The sequence below is a fragment of the Urocampus carinirostris genome, chromosome 19, assembly GCF_059441175.1.
Source record: "Urocampus carinirostris isolate Australia breed hairy pipefish chromosome 19, RoL_Ucar_1.0, whole genome shotgun sequence".
NCBI lineage: Eukaryota > Metazoa > Chordata > Actinopteri > Syngnathiformes > Syngnathidae > Urocampus > Urocampus carinirostris.
Genome location: NC_142367.1, coordinates 10,491,440 through 10,512,361, shown reverse-complemented (window position 1 = coordinate 10,512,361; position 20,922 = coordinate 10,491,440). Strand labels below are relative to the sequence as shown.

At 39.6% G+C, this 20,922-nt stretch overlaps 1 protein-coding gene and 1 non-coding gene across 2 annotated transcripts; both read right to left on the bottom strand.

The window, feature by feature from the left end:
* Positions 1-41: 41 nt before the first annotated feature.
* polr3e (polymerase (RNA) III (DNA directed) polypeptide E) lies at positions 42-19,286 on the bottom strand. The gene is made up of 20 exons (XM_088324026.1): positions 19,029-19,286; positions 18,063-18,147; positions 16,888-16,938; positions 16,714-16,791; positions 16,519-16,634; positions 16,231-16,313; positions 16,044-16,151; positions 13,783-13,952; positions 13,625-13,710; positions 13,505-13,549; positions 13,334-13,425; positions 11,637-11,757; positions 11,487-11,568; positions 8,836-8,895; positions 8,584-8,741; positions 4,556-4,608; positions 4,071-4,492; positions 2,433-2,510; positions 2,249-2,371; positions 42-426 (listed from the first exon to the last, which is right to left on the bottom strand). Exons 2-20 carry the CDS (start codon positions 18,099-18,101, stop codon positions 370-372), a joined length of 2,022 nt encoding a protein of 673 aa, XP_088180152.1. The 5' UTR covers positions 18,102-18,147; positions 19,029-19,286; the 3' UTR covers positions 42-369.
* trnal-aag (transfer RNA leucine (anticodon AAG)) lies at positions 19,274-19,355 on the bottom strand. The gene has a single exon. It is a non-coding gene; the product is annotated as a tRNA-Leu (tRNA).
* Positions 19,356-20,922: the final 1,567 nt, after the last annotated feature.

The following is a 20,922-nucleotide window of genomic DNA, read 5'->3' as shown; positions in this document are numbered from 1 at the left end:
TCCAACAATGCCCACTATGAAAAGAAAACAATTACCGTAAATATTGTTTGAATTTCATTTATTCATCGTCCACAAACCGTTAAAAGGCAAACAAAAGGAGTTTTGTCCACTCTTTGGAGTCTTTTTGAGACTGTTAAAGAAAGCAAAGTGCCGTCCGGTGATTACTGACGGTGGATTATTGCATCCTACATGATGATGGGAAATATAAATAGGCAGGTCTTTGTTTGGACCGCTCCTCCTTCAAAATAAACTTCTTCCCCAACGGCCGACGGCGCCGTCCCACCCGGCGGCGACCGGCTCTCACCTCGGCCGCGCTCCCTCGGGACACTGTGATTGGCTGAGGGTGCCCCTGGGGGCGGGCCTCAGGGGTCAAGACGGGGCGGTCCCCTTCAGGTACCACATGCCGGCGTGGCTGCTGCAGCACTCCTGGAATTAAAAAAATCCCCCAAAAAAGGGTTCACACCATTCTCGTGGCCAAATTCAAGCACTTTTAAGGACCTGCCACGCCAATTTTTGAATTTCTCCGGTGACATTTAAAGGAGAAATCATGTATTTTCGCAAAAAAATGTGTGGATCTGAACAATACGTGTGTAAATATTTTTGAGACAAATCCCCCCCCCTATATTGCTGTTGGGTAAACATGACAGTCATATGTGGCTTAAATTTTGAGATGCAGGAAGTTCCTATTAACTTTTAAGACTGGGAAACGCTACCATCATTTTTTGCATGTCACATAAAAAATGTCTATTGTTGAAACAATCCTTGCACTAATACAAAATCCGAAACTTCATAGTGCTCTGTTAAGGTGAAGCAAAAAAAATGCCTTGACAAATACATACATTTTCTGAAGAATTGTCCCCGAGTGCCAAAATGTAAAAAAAATGTTTTTAATAAAATGAAAAATGAGTTTGGTGCATCTCTTAAAATGTTTTTTTAAATAAAACAAAAAATGAGTTTGGTGCATCTCTAAGTATCAAGCCTCTGGGAATTATTTCAGTATAAAAATGACCATGAGATAACAGAAGTGGCATTGATCAAATCTTTGTCCACACATCGATGTAGCACCCACTTCCTAGTGTTGCTTCCTGTATCCAGAAATCCAGCACCATATGGCAAGTCGGCGTAGTAAGCAGTGTGGTCGGATTAGCGAAGATATGAATACATACAGTTTCTTCAACAAAGATTTTTCCGTTTCTAAAAAAGCTTAAAAAAAAGTCCCTTTGTCATCACGGAAAGAGAGATGTCCGTCAGATGGAGATGACTAGCTTCTGAACTCATTCGATGCCAGATGTTTTTCACAAATGGGAAGACCCGGTTTGCCATTTTATTCATGTTTGAAGGCCTGCAGAAAATTTCTGGAACTATATAGGTATAGAACTTGTAAAAAAAGACTTGACCCTTCACCTTTCATTAGAAAAAAAGAATTTTCTTGCTTTTTTTGTTTAGTAAACAATAGTTGAACATTAATCATTTTCTTGAAAATACACATTTCCAAGAAAACTGTAAAAAAGGCTTTTTGTAAAAAGCTGCATTTTAAGCAGAACTTTGACTTTGGTGCTTTTTTTGCATTTGTGAAACCTCCGATATCTACAATACCAACCATGAACACTAGGGCACTTTGCGTGCAAAAAAACTATTTTTTCGCAAGAACACTAAACTTTTACATGGAAGATGCATACACTTTGCAAGAACTTCTCAGTGCCCACAGTTTCAGGAGACGTGATCACACGATTTTGGTCACCATGGCGATCACGTTCCTGCAGACGTGCACAAAATGTTATCCCTTCTCTGCCACTTTTTTTTTTATTTAGAAAAAAAGCTCTGTCTGTACTTATCCACATATTTGTTTCTCACACACACACACACACCTTCACAACCTATTTGCCATATGTGCCGCAAACAGACTCAATTGCTGGGTACAGCAACATTATGAAGTGAGGGCTCCCTTGATGTGTGGACAAAGATCTGATCGAAGCCACTCCTGCCATTCGATGTTGATTTTTCATACTGAAATCATTCCCAAAGGTTTGATACTTACTGATGAGCTGCGGAAAACCCTTTATTATTATTTTTTTCCCCAAACAAAAACAATAAAAATAAAACATTTTTACGTTTTGGCACTCAGAAACAATGCTCCTGAAAACATATTTATACATTAAGCACTACATGAGTTAAAATTCGAGCATTTTCAAGGATTTCAAGCGCGCGTACGAGCCCTGCGGGAAAGACTGCAATAACGGTCGCTTACCCTGAGCAGCCGGTCCAGGTCGGATTTTACGACGTCCCCCAGGACTTCGTTGAGGCGAGCCTGCACCGCCGGACGCTTCACCCGGTGGACTTTGGTAAACATTTCGAAGAGAAGGTGCCGGTGCTGCAGGAGGGAGCCGTTACCTTAAATGAACATTTATTATCTTTTTTCATTTCTAGTTCACCTTATCAAAGTCGTCTCCAGTCTCACACAAGCCGAACACTTTTTGCTCGTCGGCAGAAGCGGTGGTCAGAGCTGGGAACTACATGCAGAGAGGGAAGAGGAAATGTAAGACGACCAAATATTGTTTTTGCATCGATTTAGGGCAGAGGTGTCAAAATTATTTGAGCTCGGGGGCCACATTGAAGAAAACATCTCACAGGTGCCAAACTATTAGATGGGACAGACAGAGAGGAAGAAAACAAGAGAAAGAAAGGAAAAAGAGATAAGGAAAAAAGTGAGAAAAAAGACAGGAAAAGAGAAAGAAAGTAAGAGAGAAGAGAAAGAGCAAGTGAGAAAAAGAGAAAGAAAGAATGAGAAAAGACAGAGGAAGCGAGAATAAAGATAAAAGGAAAACAGACCTAAAGAGAAAAGAGAAAAAGACGGAGAAAAAAAACAAGAATGAAAGACAGAAAAGGGGGGACAGAGATGAAAGAGAGACAGCTGGAGAGAGAAAGTAGAAAAAGAATGAGAAGAAAAAGACAGGGGACACAGAAAGAAAGAAATACAGTTACAGTTGCTTTGTGAGTGGTGCCTGGCTTAAGTGACATCCAATGGACATATTTCAAATTGCAAGTCATTTTTCTCTTGTGCTTCTCTTAGTGTTGTCTTGTGAGCCGAATTAGAACCCTTGTTGTGCCTGATCCAGCCTTAGGAAATATTGTTGTATAGAAATTTCATGGGACAGGAAAAAAAAATATTATGAATGCACATTTTTTCTTGTGTTAATGGAAAAAAAAATCTTAAATGAATAATAATTAATAATTTTGCCAAATGTTTCTTTATGAATCAAAAAAGCAGACGAAAAAATGTAAAGCCAATTTTTTTTAACCTAAATTCCTTATTTTAACAAGAAAATACATGAGCAGATTATTTATCATTTTTTTATGACACTTTTTTCATTTTACCTAAAAAAATGGTTACAATTTTTGTAAAAATATTAAAGTGGACAAAAATGTAAAGGAAGCTTTTCACCAGAATATTCTTGTTTTGATAAAAGAGCAAATTCAAATAGAAATATAAATGAGCAGATTTTATTTTTGCCGACTTTTTTTTACTTTTACTTACTTAAAAAAATGTAGTAAAAATAATGGACTGAAAATTTGTAACCACATTTTTAACTTTTTTTCCCTTAAAAAAAAATGAATTCTATCCTAAACACTGATGAACGCAACAAAAGCTCTGTTGACAATTCAATCATTGAAATAATTCAACTGGAGCTCGTAATGTGTTAGAAAATGCTGTTGAGTCTCTCACAATAAAAGTAGGTTGTCTTTGAAAAAACACTACCCTAGAGATATTTTGTTTCCGGGTACTTCGCCAGAAGTCAGTACAGCCACCCTGGCGATAAAACAGCCTAATGAGCTTAGCACTGAAGCTAATCGTGTGTCGCATAATAAACGTGGCCTCCAGTAAATCCCCCCCCCATCGTGCAGAAATCCTCTCAGGTCTGCGGTTGTAAGCTAGAAGAACTTAAATTGCAACCTGGAACCAAAAGACGCTCGCTAAACCCGGGAAAATAAACAATAAGTCGCAAACCAGCCACAACAGACTTTGCCTGTCAATCAAATCTAGCAGGCTCCGCCCACAGACGGCTACTCACAGGCACCGTAATCTGCTTGCATCCACTCTGCAGCGCCGCGTCCTGCAGCAGGCGGTCCGTCACGGGCCCGAAGGGGACGTGCCCGGCCGGCATGGTGGCTAAGTGGAGGCTGAGGAGCCTCTTGAGCTCGCTCAGCGTCAACACCGGGTTCTTCCCGAAAGTCTTTGCCACAAAGTCCAGCAGATTGGGACACGGCCCCTTGCCGTGCTCGCCGTAGCCGTTGAGGGAACCGTTGGGGACCGGCGGCGAGGGGGACGAAGTATCCATGGGCTCAGTTTCCGCGTCGCTCGCCGGTTCCTGTTTGACTCGGACGGCGTTGGCGGCTCGCTTGGCGTCCAAGTCCTTCTGGAGCGCCGCCTGCTTCTCCTGAGCGCGATCCTGAGCCAACTTGAGCCGCTGCTCGCCGCTCACGTGGACCGCTTCTGCAGAACCGCACCATCACCATCAGATTCGCCATTGCGCGATCATTTCCGCGCCATACTCACCGGAAGTCTTTGGCAGGAAGTCCTCCTTGGTGAACTTGAAGACTTTTTCCAACCTTCAAAAAATAAAAAAATGAAGATTCCGGCAATCAGTACGCTGCCCTCGCTCCCAAGTTTCACCGATTTGGCCGAACTAAACAGCTAGCGGACAACGTCCTGAGTAATATTAGTGTTTGTTGGTTGACAAGTCTCTTACCCTATTTTTCATTAATTAACCTGGTAATAGCGTAGTAACAAGATAGTAATGACATAATAAATTGTTATTTTAGAAATTATATATACTGGACTGTCTCAGAAAATTAGAATATTGTGATAAAGTTCTTTATTTTCTGTAATGCAATTCAAAAAACAAAAATGTCATACATTCTGGATTCATTACACATCAACTGAACTATTTCAAGCCTTTTATTATTTGAATATTGCTGAATTTGGCTTACAGCTGAAAAAAACTCAAAAATCCTATCTCAAAATATTAGAATACTTCCTCAGACCAAGTAAAAAAAAATAATTTTATAACAGCAAAACTAAATCAAACATTTGAAAATGTCCATTGATGCACTCAGTACTTGGTTGGGAATCCTTTTGCACGGATTACTGCATCAATCCGGCGTGGCATGGAGGCAATCAGCCTGTGGCATTGCTGAGGTGTTATTGATGCCCAGGATGCTTCGATAGCGGCCTTCAGCTCATTTGCATTTGTAGGTCTGGTGTCTTTCATCTTCTTCTTAACTATACCCCACAAATTCTCGATGGGGTTCAGGTCAGGGGAATTAGCAGGCCAATCAAGGACAGTGATGCCATGGTCAGTGCACCAGTTACTGGTGGTTTTGGCACTGTGGGCAGGTGCCAGATCATGCTGGAAAATGAAATCCTCATCTCCATAGAGATTTTCAGCAGATGGAAGCATGTAGTGCTCTAAAATCTCTTGGTACACAGTTGCATTTACTCTGGACTTGATGAAACACAGTGGACCAACACCAGCAGCTGACATGGCTCCCCAAACCATTGCTGACTGTGGGAACTTCACACTTGATTTCAAGCAACTTGGATTTTACTCCTCTCCAGCCTTTCTCCAGACTCTGGCGCCTTGACTTCCAAATGAAATGCAAAACTTGCTTTCGTCTGAAAAGAGGACTTTGGACCACTCTGCAACTGTCCAGTGCTTCTTCTCCATAGCCCAAGTCAGACGCTTCTTCCGTTGTCTTGAGTTCAGAAGTGGCTTGACCATGGGAATACGGCTATTGTAGCCCATTTCCCGGACACGTCTGTGAACTGTGGCTTTTGATACCTGGACTCCAGCTTCAGCCCACTGTCTTTGAAGCTCCCTCAAATTCTGGAAGCGGCTCTTCTTCACAATTTTGTTAAGGCTGCGGTCATCTCTCTTGGTTGTGCAGCGTTTCCGGCCACATTTTTCCCTTCCAACAGACTTTTTGTGGATATGCTTTGAAACTGCACTCTGTGAACAGCCTGCTCTTTGAGAAATGTCTTTTTGTGTCTTACCCTCCTGATGGAGGGTATCAATGATGGTCCTCTGGACAGCAGTCAGATCAGCAGTGATTTAGTTTACTGAACCAAGCTGAGTGTTTTTAAGGCTCAGGAAACCCTCGCAAGGTGTTTCGAGTTAATTAGATTATTCAGGTGATTAGTTGAATAGCCTACTTGTATACTTTTTCATGATATTCTAATATTTTGAGATAGGATTTTTGAGTTTTCTTAAGCTATAAGCCAAATTCAGCAATATTAAAATAATAAAAGGCTTGAAATAGTTCAGTTGATGTGTAATGAATTCAGAATGTATGACATTTTTGTTTTTTTAATTGCATTACAGAAAATAAAGAACTTTATCACAATATTCTAATTTTCTGAGACAGTCCAGTATATATATACCACAGCCATATCCCCCTAGTGGGAGGTGGCTAGAGTCATTTCTGACTCTTTTTGGGAGATTGATTCAGAGGAGGGGATTCCCAGCCCCCTCGCTCAACCCAACTGAGGTGTTGGGAGTCATTATGTGACCGAACCCCCCATTTCCAACCCCTAATGCTGAACACCAAGCAGGGAGGCAACGGGTACCAATGTTTAAGTCTTAGGTATGACTCGGCCGAGGCTTGAACCACAACCTCCCAGTCTGGGGGCGGGCGCCATACCCCCAAGGCCACCGAGCTTTTAGAAATGAACTAAATAAATTCAGTTCATGGGCATCATGGACAAAAAGAAATCTATTCAAGCATTGATTATTATTTTTTTCACAATGGGAATCTCTAATGTATCAAATTCATCTTATCATCAACTTATTTTACAGGAAATACAAACAAATTAATTTCCAACGTATGGGTTTTATAAAGCAAATGTGTAAAAAAGGTGCAATTTTCTTAGCTAGCTATCCGGCTACCTTATTTAGCTATGTACTAGCTATCTTCCTACATTTTTAGCTTTTTAGCAAGCCATCTAGCTAGCTTTTTACATTTTTGCATGATATCTAGATAACATTATCAAGCTAAATTTTGGCCTCCTTTCTAGCTAGCTTCCCGTCTGACTATTTTAGTAGGCTTTTTACATTTTTTAGCCATCTTAGACAGCGAGCTATTTGGCTAGCTTTTTAGCTTTGTAGCTAGCTCTTCCTACATTTAGCTATTTAGCAAGCCATCTTGCTAGCTTTTTACATTTTCGCATGCTATCTAGATAACATTTCATCTTTTTTGCTAGTTATCAAGTTAAATTGTGGCCTATGTTCTAGCTATCTATCAATCTGACCATTAAGTTGGCTTTTTACTCTATTATCTAGCTATTTATATCCCTTTAATGCCCCCAATAAGCAGGTAGGCACCTTGCATGGCTGACTCCCTATTGGTGTGTGAGTGTGTGTGTGAATGGGCAAGTGTGAAGCACATTGTAAAGCGCTTTGGGAGGTCTTCACTGACTTGAAAAGCCCTATATAAATGCAGACCTTTTACTTCTTTGCTTTTGACTGCTATTTATTCAGGCCTCGGCCATTACCCTTATAAGGTCGCCATCAGAAGACAATTGTCCAACGCAACAACAAATTTGAGGAATTTCCACAGGGCGTAACACCGTGCTTCTGTAGCGCTTCAGTCTCCGTGTTTTTAATTTTTCAACTTCTGGCGTTGCAGTGGACGCAAATCCGTCATCCATGCAAAAGTTTCTCATTAACAAACTGTTTTGCTTTGTGTCCATATTCTGCTCCTCACTCAGCTGCAGTGCATCTTAGACAGTAGATAGCCACTGTGGGTGGACTGTTTCCAAAGACATGAACTTTGATTCTATTGTTACAAATGTTTATGTTCAGATCATTATTCTCGTACAAAAGAAATGCTACAGGCTCCCTTCTGAAACGCAAGAGGACACCTAGCAGCGTGTTATTTAAGTCAGGTCCACTCAGTAGGACTTTGTTGAGGGACTGACGTTCGTACTCTGCACTTGAGTCAAAAACCACTCTGAGCTGGTCTGGCTTTTAGGGGTGGTACACGCCAAAGGAGGTAACGCAAAAACAAATTTGAGGTTTTTCACAGAATGTAACACTAGCTTCTATAGGGCTTCAGTCTCCCGTGTGTCTGCTGCTTTCAATTTCTCTTTTAAAACAATTAACATGTTGAACTATAGAGGGCGCTAAAGACCACTCTATATTGTTTACCGTAAGGCAAAACAATCAGAGTGCACCCGATTAAGGGTTCGTAAACTCTTTTCTTAGCCAAATTCAAGCACTTTTCTTTCAAACCCAGAAATATATCTACTTTTTATTTATGCATTTTTAAATCTTGCGCATTTATCAAGACATATGATCATTAGAACTTAAATAAATGATGAATATATTTATTTTTGGGATAAATCGTTACCCATAAAGGTGTAATGAAAGGAGCAGCTTGCCATTTTCCTCGGAAAAATAAAAAGCCAAACCAAATTTAAAATTGAAGTGTTTCAAATGGGGCAAAAAAGTCGCGGCTCGTTGTCCGGGATTCACGGTAATTAATTTCTTTCCAAGAGGGGTTCCAGTCGCCTTGGCGCAAGCTTACTTGCTCTGGATGCCCGTCCACAGCATCTGCTGCCGTTGGGCCACGTCGGCGTGCTTCTTGACAAAGTCGGTGTCGGCCGGCAACAGAAACTCCCAGCCCCGGTTGACCCGAGGCGCCGCTACCTGCTCCAGGAAGTCCTTCACGTCCTCTGGAGGAAGCTGCAACCAGCCATAAGGTTAATAAAGTATTTTTTTAAACTAATACATTTAAAAGAAATGAGTCTAAATTCGTCAACAGCACTGAAAGTCTTACTTTGATCACAGCCGCCACTTCCTTCCTCATGAGGGAGCGTTCGAGAGTAAAACGCCACATCTAAAGGGAAAAAAATGTGACATCAAAATGTATCACCTCATATTTCATACACTACAGGGTTTTCCATAGAATTCTGTGGGACCCCAGTGGGTGGACAGTCTAGGTTGGTCCGGGGGTAATTGTTAAATGTCGAAGACAATTTGAAATAAATCAAAAAATCGTAGAAAATATGGGGAAGACGATTGATGGCACGTATGTTATTGTAACGTGTAACTTCTAAGTGATGGGAATTCTGGTTCTTTTTAGAGAACTGGGTCTTTCAGCTCAGCTCCCAAACAGCTCTTCAGATTTTTGTGTTGCTCAAACCGATATACCACCAATAATATTGTAAAATCATGTATTAACTGAATTAATTGAAAATGTAATATACGACTATATTAAACTAGCCTTTTTTTTTTTCATTTTGCCGTCTCTTACCTCTACAGTCAACCAAAATGTTTAACTTTTTTTGTATTAATCAACCTTAAAGCAAAACATAATTCCTGAAAATCAAACTACAGAATTTTCACGCCCATAAGGCGCATATAAGTCTCATATTTCATTCAAAATGCAGGGCGCGCCCTGTCGGGTAGTACATCCCGTTTCTCGCACCTACTTCTGAGAGTGGGAGGTCACAGGTTCGAGCCTTGGCCAAGTCAAGACTTACAACATTTTTGGGTGAAATCTGATGTTTTTGTGAGTGTTTACATTTCCATGAAAATGGGACTTGCGTACCCTGTGACTTTTAAGCCTCTCTTGTTTGACTGCCATTATATCGCGCTTGGGCGGAAGAGGACGCGTGACATCAAACGCAATACATTGTTAGCGGAAGTGCTCATGGATGCTAACACTGTGGTGTTTTTAGCAATTTGAAAGTGATTTGAGAGAATTATCCACCAAAATATGAATTAAATACAAACCCTAACTTTCCCTCCATTGAATGCTTTCCGTTTTTTCGACCGCCGTGGTGTGTCCGCGGAAAAAAAAGGAAACCGAGAAGGTGCCGGGAGACAATTGAAAATTAATGTATCGAAGGTTCGTAAATTGGAGGAAGCTTAAAACGAACTCAGACAAGTTTTCATCCGGGTGTTTTACTTCGTAATCAATACTTAAATAAACACAAACAAACTCAGTTTTGCTACCGATCGATTTTTGAATGTGCACACTTGTCTGTCTTGTTCCCAAAAAAATGACCAAACTCCCCCCATGGATGAAAATGTAGCCCCTTGAAGTGCAAACGTTAATAAAACGTCTTCATATCTAATTTTGGGGCACATCTAATAGAAATGTAAAACAGGAGCATTTTCCTCTTCATGCAAGCTGATGGTACCCACACCTAATCTGGTAGGTGTGCCTCCATTGTTTTAAATTCTGAAATGAAACAACCTACAAAGACTGCACCCAATGCGCCCTATGGGCATGAAAATGTGGTACGCAACAAAATAAAAGCATTAACTTTTCAGTTCTATAAAAATACAAGAACTTTTAATTATTTACAATTCTACTTCTAACCAATGTAGACTGAAACAACATAGAACCTCTGAAAAACACACAAAAATATCAATTAAAATGCATTAAATGTATTTGTATATTGTATTCTTTTTGCTTTATTATTGTATTGTTTCTCAGCACAGGGACGCTGCTGGAAATGTGAATTTCCCTGCGGTAATGAAAAAAGTATCTATCTATCTAAAATAAAAACAAAAATATCATTAGTATCTACTGGATATCGGCATTTAGTAACACATAGCGCTAACCTGATTCAGATTCTACTGTCAGTGACAGAAAATGAACGTTTTGGAGCCATTAATATAATTAAATTGAGTCCAAATAAGGATAATTTTCCTGCTTTAACTCCTTTTTTAAAAAAAAACAATTTCCTTCTTTTTCTCCTCTGTATTGCAATCTCTCCTGCCCGATTCCTTTGCTCAACGGAAAAATAAGCTACAAAAACAGGCATAATACCCAATCAACAAATTCAAAAAAAGTAGGAGGACAAAAAAAGCGAGCACGCCATGGCGTTTGCCGTCTTTTATATAATGATATATCTTAAGGTTATTTTGATTAACTTCACATATTTATATATAGCTCATCTCATTAGCTGCACCACTTATCCTCAGTAGGGTCGCGGGTGTGCTGGAGCCCATCCCAGCAATCATCGGGCAGTGGCCAGGGGACACCCTGAACTGGTTGCCAGCCAATTGCAGGGCACACAGGGACAGACAACTCGCTCATTCACACCTAGGGACAATTTGGACTGGCCAATCCACCTGAAATGCATGTCTTTGGAATGTGGGAGGAACCCCGGGTGCCCGGAGGAAACCCACGCAAGCACGGGGAGAACATACAAACTCCGCACAGGAAGTCCGGTAGCTGGATTCGAACCCACACAGGAGGTTCCCAGGACCTTAGAGCTGTGCCGCACATGCGCTAACCACTGCGCCGCTGTGCTGCCCCATATTATATATATATATATATATATATATATATATATGTTTATTTTTTTAAATATATTTTTGTTTTATTGATACCAGTTTGAGACCCTGGAGGGAAACAATTAAGCCCTGGTGGTCACCAGGGATATTCAATGGTATAGGGAACACTGCACTCACCACAAAATCCCGTCCCCGGCACAGCACATCTGCTGGAACGCCGCTGTGAGGACTGCACGTGTTTTTAGGATACAGGACGTCACTTGCGGAGAAAAACGGAAAGAATATATGAAAATTTGAGCCTGGAGCAAAGCCAGCAGGTCGACTAACCTCTTCACCACCCAGTTTCCTTGGACAAGCAATGCCACCTGCTGGATGCAGCGAAGCACGGCAGTGGCGTCGGTGCCCGAGGCCAGCAGGCCCATAAGGCTGGCGAACTGGATCACTTTCACTTCACAAAGGGAAAGTTGCTGTAGTTAATAATGTGACCAGAGATTTTTTTAATTTTAAAAGGTGTCATGTTTTATTTTCCAAATTGTTTTTTTAACTAAGCCGCTTTTTGGTAGGGGAGCAAATTTATAGATGAAAAGGTACTAAGGGTATCACAGCTTGTTATTGGTATCAGTAACTACGAACAGGTTTAGTACTCTTAATGATGTTGGCGTTAGAAAAAAGGCGCAATAAATATTGCTAATCATTATAATTCAACAAAATCAATATTCACTCTTATCAAACAGAAAATATACAATATTCTACAGGGGAACAACAACACAATTATATCATATATATATATATATATATATATATATAATGGGTTAGTAAGAAAATTATAAAAAATATTAATACAATTACAAAAAAATAAAGTATTGCACAGGTGAAGGTTAAATTATAAAAAACAAATTGGACAAATATAAAAAACGTATTGTTTAGATGTATAAAAACCAATAACATACATACTACAAAAATTGATAAAAAATATTGTAAATATGACATTGGTTAGAGCAATATTCAATCAACTCTGAACATCTAATTCGATTAAAACATGTTTTATGCATCGAATATATCCAAATATAACAGTTACCATAAAATTCTGGGCTATGGAGTGCACCCAGATTATAAGCCGCACCTATACATTTTTCAAGGAAAAACTATTTTGTACATACATAAGCCTCACCTGACTCTACACCGCATTTGCCCACATGAGAGATTTGCAAAGAAGGACGTTACACAGTTTTAATAATACACACTACCTTAGCCCCATAACGTTCCAATAAAGCCGGCGTAACTCACCATTACGTCCCCTGGTCAACTTAAACTTCTTTGAAGGTCCACCGAAATGGCTTTGTAAAATCAAGAACAATCAATACGTGCAAAATATTGACTCCAAAACCCACCAGAATGCCGAGAGATTTTTAGAAATCTGCCTAAAACATTTCTGCATGGTTGGACGTTGCTACTTGTAATCTGTTCATATCGCCACATTAATCCGTTTACAAATAACCTCGTAAAACTATTCCCAATATGGTAGTTAGCCCTCACATTTCGATTGACACCGTTTCCATGATGGGGGTCTGTTCATTCTAGTTTTATTTATGCATTATTTTACATTACACTTGCGTCTTCCTCGACACATATATTCCCCTTGTCACACCCTTACCTTTACCGCTTAGCTGCCCCTGGCGGCCATTAAAAAAATGCACGAATTAGCTGAATCAATACATAAACCGCAGGGTTGAAAGTTTGGGAAAAAAGTTGAGGCTGACAGTCAGAATACTACGGATTTTTTGAATAGGCGCTTCTACAAAATTTTCAAGACAAAAACACATATCCCGACATGTGTTTTTCATAAAACAAAGTATTTTTTGTAAAATTATGAAATACATTTTATTGTCCATTGTAATTTATAGTTTGATACGAGGGCCCTAGTCTCCTATTTTTCTGTATGTTGACACTTATGCTTTAAATAAAGACATATTTTGTGGGCCCATAACAACTATTAATGACGTCAAACAATATCATCAGCTTACCGTTCTTCATGAGCGTCTTGATCTGGTCGCCGAGCGGCAGAGTGCGCAACTGGGCCATGGAGAGAACGTTGCTAGGACCGACGGGCTGCACGCTACCATGCCAGACAAAACCACCAAACCTTAATTTCACATGTTAAAAGTACGCTGAGGAAGAAAATGATGGCCGCTTACACTTTCTCCTCAGTTAGCGGCGGCATCAGCATGGTGAGGTACTCTCTGCCATGAGAAAAAAAAATCCATGGTGAGAAATTGGTATTAGATGTGAGCAGAATTATCGGTGATGATAATCACTTTGGCGTTTTGACCAGCTCAGAGTTATCAGAGGAGTCGGCGCGCTGGCAGAACAAATACTGCCTTTCGTACTCCGAGCGGCTGTCCTGAGAAAATAAATAGAAAAATGGCCGACCTCAACTCAGTCTGAGAGCCGTCGCGGCGAAGGATGGCCTTACCCTGAGATTGTGATGCTGCAGGTGGATCCAGGGCTCCTCCGCTTGCTTCTTCTGGAGGAACTCGTAGGACTGGATCCTCCTTTGGCGTGCCTGCTCCGACTCAGGGCGGGAGAATCTAACAGAGATGGCTTTGGCTTCGTCCTCCCCTTCGTCCTGGGACGAGTCTCCGCCTGAGAGACGAAACATAAAAAACGATAAAAAGGAGGGAAAGGAAAAAAAAAAAAAGAAGTGACAGTCGACCCCTTCTTATAACGTTTTCACTTTTTGATAGGGCTACACGATTAACCGAAATCGATATTACAATGTTACATAGTGTGATTGTGTAATCGCAAGACACTGCAGTTCATTTTCTCAAGTATTTATAGTTTTATGTTTGTGAGTGATGAAGTGTTTGGCCAACCAGAATTGTCACAGTTCAGGTTTTAATGACGCTGGCCAATCAGAGGCAAGTTTTAAGGCCACTAGAGAGGCAATATTTACAGTATGTGGACAGGCACACAACTGGCTACCAAAACAAATGCGACAATTAGTAATTTTAGCGGCTCATAATATTGAAAAATAATTCCTCAAAAACCAGCGGGTGCTTCGTGGATTGTTATCGCGTCCTGGAATCAACCGAGGAGGCGTAGGGCAATTAAAGCTATTGCAAGGCTGCATGTTAGGCCTACTGCTACAACTAGGCTAACAACTCTCATAAGCCACCCTTGCATGGCCTGGCTAGTCACCAATCTCGGATCCATTACCCATGAAACGGATCACTCGGAACTACATCTCGATAGAAACCGCTACATCTGGGAATCTAGTACTTTAATAATCGCCGAGACCACCTGAAGTCGTCGTTACCATATGCTAGAGTGCAGCTAACCAGCGGTTATCTAAATCGCTTTCTTACTTTGAAAGGATAAGCACTCTACTTTTGTATAATGACAATAAAAACCATTTATTCAACTGCAATACGGTTTTATTTGTAGATCTATAGTTGTTATTTTGGGCAGCACAGCGGTGCAGTGGTTAGCGTGTGTGCGGCACAGTTCTTAGGTCATGAGATCAAACCTCCTGTGTGGAGTTTACATGGTCTCCGCGTGCTTGCGTGGGTTTCCTCCGGGCACTCCGTTTTCCTCCCACATTCCAAAAACATGCATGTCAGGTTAATTGGCCAGTCCAAATCGTCCCTAGGTGTGAATGAGTGAGCGAATTGTCTGTCCCTGTGTGCCCTGCAACTGGCTGGCAACCAGTTTATGGTGTCCCCTGCCCGAAGATAGCTGGGATGGGCTCCAGCAACCCCGCAACCCTACTGAAGATAAGCGGTGCAGATAATGGATGGATGTTATTTTGTTACAGTTGTATACTCGTAGTCGTCAAGTATGTTTGCACGTCACTATCAAGTGCTCACAAAGAGAAAACTCGCACAGAAAATGCACTTTTCTTTTGAAATCGAAAATCGCATTGAAATTGCATTACCGGTTTAGAAAAATTACAATCTTTTTTTTCCAAAATCATGCATCTTAAATTCATAATGTGGAATAGGATGGGTTTTATTTCCCCCAAAATTAAAAGTAGTTTCCCAACTATTCCACACCAACAACAATTTATATGGCGTGCCCAAAACGCACAAAATTGAAATTTTGCACAACAAATACAGATATGCTATGGGCTGAATTCCCCCGCACAATACCATGCTCTGTCTGCATTTGTTCACAATATATTGTATTTTTGTATTTATTTGCTTTGGATCCCGAGGCTTGAAGTAATAATAAAAGTAGAAGCAATGACACTATTACCAAGGAAAAAAGCTTGCAACTATCATGAAATATGAAATAGGCATGCGAATCTCTGCCTCGTTAAGTTGCATGGCCGTAAACTATCGACGATCAGAACTATTATTACAAATAAAGTAGTGCTTTAAGCAAAGAAATCTTTTAAGGACATGATAGTCTTCACAAGAGAAGATTCATTGTTAATCTGCTGTCTCCTTCCTTTCCTGCATCCACTTGCTACTCTACTGCACCAGTTCATGTTACATTTAACCAAAAATAAATAATGTAATATTTACTTTTTATGTATATTTATTTACTATGTTTTTAAACCATATACACATAAGGAGTACTTACTATGTATATATATATATATTTTTTGTTGTTGTTATTTTAACGTTTTTATCTGGAGTATTGGGGTTTGGAGGACATGAAATATGCATTACTATATGTTTCTATCTCCTGCTTCCAAATATTTTACTTTGCAATCCCGGGGGTCTACTGTACCTTCATTGGCTGCCTCACGCTCCTTGGTTTTGTTATCAGCCTTGTCCAGGTAAGCAAAGCTGGGCCTCATCTGCAGGATTCCTGTCAGAGGGGTGACGTGAAGCTCACCTGGGGTCAACATCAAGGGGAGAAAATGAAATAAAAGGATGACAAGTTGATATTTTGTCAAGAAGAAAAAAAAGAACACCTTTTCGAAAGATGCCAGCAGCGTATCGGGCGGTGTTGGTGGTGGCCTGGATTGACGAGAAGCTTTGCTTGTCCATCATTTTCCTGAGGAAACGACATCAACATAATTAGAACAAAAAATAGGATGAAATTTTGCTGAATTCAATTGTTTTGAGACTACTTTTGATGAATGGGCTGTTCATTTTACTCACTGTTTGTATAATGCACTAACAGTGATTTGCTTTTGCAGGATATACAGGCTTTTTCGATATATTCAGAAAAGGTTAGAAATGTTTTCATTCAAACATACACTGAAAAGGTGTTGCTCTCATCGTAGCCGGTGCCATCCACATTGAGCGCTATCTGCTCGCCTTTGCTGCGGCAGTAGTTGGGGCTGTTAGTGTCCATGGCCATCTGCAGCTCCACCTAGCGACAAAAAAAGGCATTTCAATTACCAAAGTGTTCAATAAAAGAGCCACCAATTGTTTTTTTATTTTTATTTTACCCGCTGCTGTTTGGGTTTAATCTTAGCAGCCAAAAGGTTGACGTTGTCATAAGTCATGGTGGATGGTCGCACAGGGTACTGTGTAAAGTAGAGATGCAGACGAAATAAATTAAAAATCGAGCTTACCATTGTAGAAAATAAGTAGCATTGAACTAAAAACAAATGAAAATCCACCTGGAGTAGATACAGCTTCTCCGCCAGGCTTTTGGCAAGATATACGTCAATCTGCAGGTGCAAAGGATGCAAAAGAGTCAGCAATATTGATTAACACGTCAGCAAATTACCCCCAGAATACAGCATCCCCTCTTTACGTCTTTTCTCCCAAACCCGTGAAATTGTGTTATGTCTGCAAAATGCATTTCTTTAATTGGTCAACTTCATATAGAATGATGGTCTGGTATTAGCTCAACAACCTCCCACAATGCCTTTCTTTTTCTTCATTCAGATCGGAATCTTGTTTCCTTCAAAAAGACTTTGCTAGATAGTACCCAGGGTTGGGTAGGGTTACTTTAACTTGATTACTTTCAATTACTTTTTGATTACTCCAATACCAAATATTCTAATAAAAGACAAAATAAACTAAATATGAATAAAATTATGACTCACAACACGTGGTAAGCTTTCTCTCCTGGCTTTGATCTCTTTGATCTCCGGCAAAACTAACATAAAATGCGACAGAAACAAAATGAAAATAAATCCAAACAACTTGCCAACATCATTTTTGCCGTTCCATGTGTTCCGTTACTCCCCAAGCCTGCACAAAATGTTGTCCTTTTATTCATATTTAGTTTATTTTGTCTTTTATTAGCATATTTGGTATTGGAGTAATCCAAAAGTAATTGAAAGTAATCATGTTAAAGTAACCCTACCCAACCCTGATAGTACGACTGGAGACTGTATTATTTTCACTGTATTTATTCACAAGGCATCCCAAACCTTGCAGTGATTCTAAAGAGGGTAGCAAAAAATATGTAACAATGGAAACAAAGATTTTAATGATTAAAAATTTCAAAGAGGGCGACGTTTCGTGGCCGTGTAAAATGACAATCAGAACTATTATTAAAAAAAAGCAACACAATTTTCTTTGGGTATGCCAATCCTCCCAAGTGGAGGTCTTATTTTCTGTCACCACCACCCCCTCACTTTTGCTTCCATCCGCTACTCCATGGTACCAGCTGAAGTCACATCACACCAATGGTAAGACACTTTTTCCTTCACATGTAAATTAATTCATGTTATCTCTTGAGCTAATTACCAAATGTTTCTATTCCCCGCTATACAGCAATTTCACTTTGCAATCCCCACTTCAGAAAGGATTCACCCTGTATCCCATGTTTCTTTCAACTTACCTCCTCTATAATGGGGTCATCGTCATCCCCGCTAGCCATATTTTACAAGGAGAGGAACAGGAGATTTCAGCAGATTGTATCCAACCTTCCAAAAGGGAGATAAGTTAGGTTGTCTTTTTGTAATTTAGATTCAGATTAAATCAAAATAGCTTGGCTGTCCGCCAGGCTTATAAATCACTGTTGGTAATTAAGATAAGCCAACTTTTTAACAAATCAAGCAAAAAGTTTAAGAGAGACACTATTACTTCCAAAATTCATCCTGGCAACTTATGACAATATAATAAAATATGGTATCTATATTTTAACACGTGCAACGAACTCAAAGCACCAAACCAATCAGTACAAAGGAAAAGAACACATTTGCTGCGATTCTGTAAGCAATGTCAGCTCCAAATTGGACTTAAATGCAAGTAAAAAAATTTACTGTGCGTCGAAAAAAACACATTTGCAACAACATTCATGCAATGACTCAGTTCTAAAATGCTAATAAGAGCAGGTAAACAGTGGCAATGATAAACAGGTGATGCAAGACTGCGTAATCGAATAAAAACATATTTTAAGGATCTAAACACAACAAAATAAACAATTCAATACCACTACGCTGCGTTTTATAGTAATAAAAAAGCTTTTCACCCAAATGAACCATGATTTCTTTAGGTTTGTTAGCTAACATACTAGCGAAACGTGGAATATTATCAGGCGAGCTTCGTCTAAACTCCATTAAAGTAGGGAAACTACAACACCGTGAGCATTATTAAAATAAGCCTATGCAAAATGACAAAATCTTCTTTTAAAAAAATATAAATAAAACGTAAACGTGACGATGTCTGCTAAAGTCGAATTAGCCGCTAGTTAGCATAGCCGCCTATCTTTGATATACCGGTAGGAATCACTAGACAAACTCGTGGAATTACAAGCGTGGAACTTACTCTCTCGAATAACACGGCGGCGTGGAATACAATTTACCTGAGCGTGGGCGAAGTTCGGAGCTATCTCATCGGCGTGTCATGGGTCCGACAGAGCGGAGGAAACACGGACACGCGTGAGGCGGTCACCATGTTGATTTGCGTCGGACACGTGGGGGGAGCGAGGCCCGGCCCTTATGTGAAAGATGAGAGATTGAAAAAGAAATTTCAATTTTTGAATGTGCCTCCTTAAAATTTATTTATCAGTTGTTTTTGATTGGAATATGAAGCTTGGATAAAAAGTAATGGCAGCGGTGGGATTCGAACCCACGCCCCCGAAGAGACTGGAGCCTTAATCCAGCGCCTTAGACCGCTCGGCCACGCTACCAGCTGGGGATCATGCGAGCACTACGAGACTAGGACGTTTTCCCCGGTAGTACAGTAAACGTATACGACGAGATTAGACATGGCACTCCGGGTAAACAGATACCGTGATAAAGACTTTAAAGAGAAAACCTGTAAGACTATCATGGTAAAAGGCTCTTTATCACAAGGAATCTCAAAGACCACAGATTATTGCAAACTCCAACGGTGTAAATATTTATAAATTTGTATTTTTTACACATCCATAGATATCCATTTATATGCTGTAGATATTTATAATGTTAATTTTAAACAAATCCGACCTTGACAAAAATTACAATTTTATTTTTTAAGTATTATATTTATGCGACACCTTAGTATCCTCATTTTCGTTTTTTACGAGGTCTACGATTTTTTTTCCACATCCAGAAAAAACTAATATGCTTATAATTTTTAGTATAATAATGTACAATATTTACTTATCAAACCTGGATGAAAGTGAAAGAAGCAACTTTTTAAAAATATATTTTTCCACATGTGGAAATGTTTATTTTTTTAACTTTATACTAAAATTGAAAATTAAGTCAATTGACTAGTAGTTTCGGCAAGAAAAAATTGCAGCCACCTAATGTAAAAATCCCGTTGTGAAAATGCTACTGGATAACTTAAAAGTGAACATGAGGAACGTACTTTTTTCAACCACAACCAAGAACGAGATAAAATTTATGAAATAGCGATTTATTGCTATAAAATAATACCAATACACAATTTTTATTAATTCTTTGTCTTATTAAATTATTTTTCCTTTTTTCCCCTTTCCCTCTTCAAGAGGGCAAGATTTTTTTTAATAATATTTGATTAATTTGTAAAAATACATAAATATTTTTAAAAAATCACATCCTGCTATGTCAAATGAAAGACACACAATCAAATAATATATACTTTCCATTCTCCCTGTGACAAATGAAACAAAATAAATATTACCCAAAATGAACACAACATATTTATTCAATCTATGCAATCAGGATTCAGGGCTAACCACTCTACTGAGAAAGCCCTGATTAAGGTAACCAATGATCTTCTACTGGCAATGGACTCCAGCACTTCATCACTCTTGCTGCTACTGGACCTTAGTGCTGCCTTTGACACTGTGGACCATAATATCTTACGAGAATGGTTGGAAAAATGGATCGGTCTCTCAGGAACTGTCCTCTTATGGTTCAGATCCTACCTCTCAGATAGGACGCACTGCGTAAAATATGGTGAAATGACATTTGAGCTGTTTAGTGTTACCTGTGGTGTTCCGCAGGGTTCAGTACTTGGCCCCATTCATTTCAGCATTTACATGCTTCCATTAGGTGATATTATTCACAAGTATAATATCAGTTTCCATTGCTACGCAGATGACACTCAACTATACAGGACTGTCTCAGAAAATTAGAATATTGTGATAAAGTTCTTTATTTTCTGTAATGCAATTAAAAAAACAAAAATGTCATGCATTCTGGATTCATTACACATGAACTGAACTATTTCAAGCCTTTTATTATTTTAATATTGCTGAATTTGGCTTACAGCTTAAGAAAACTCAA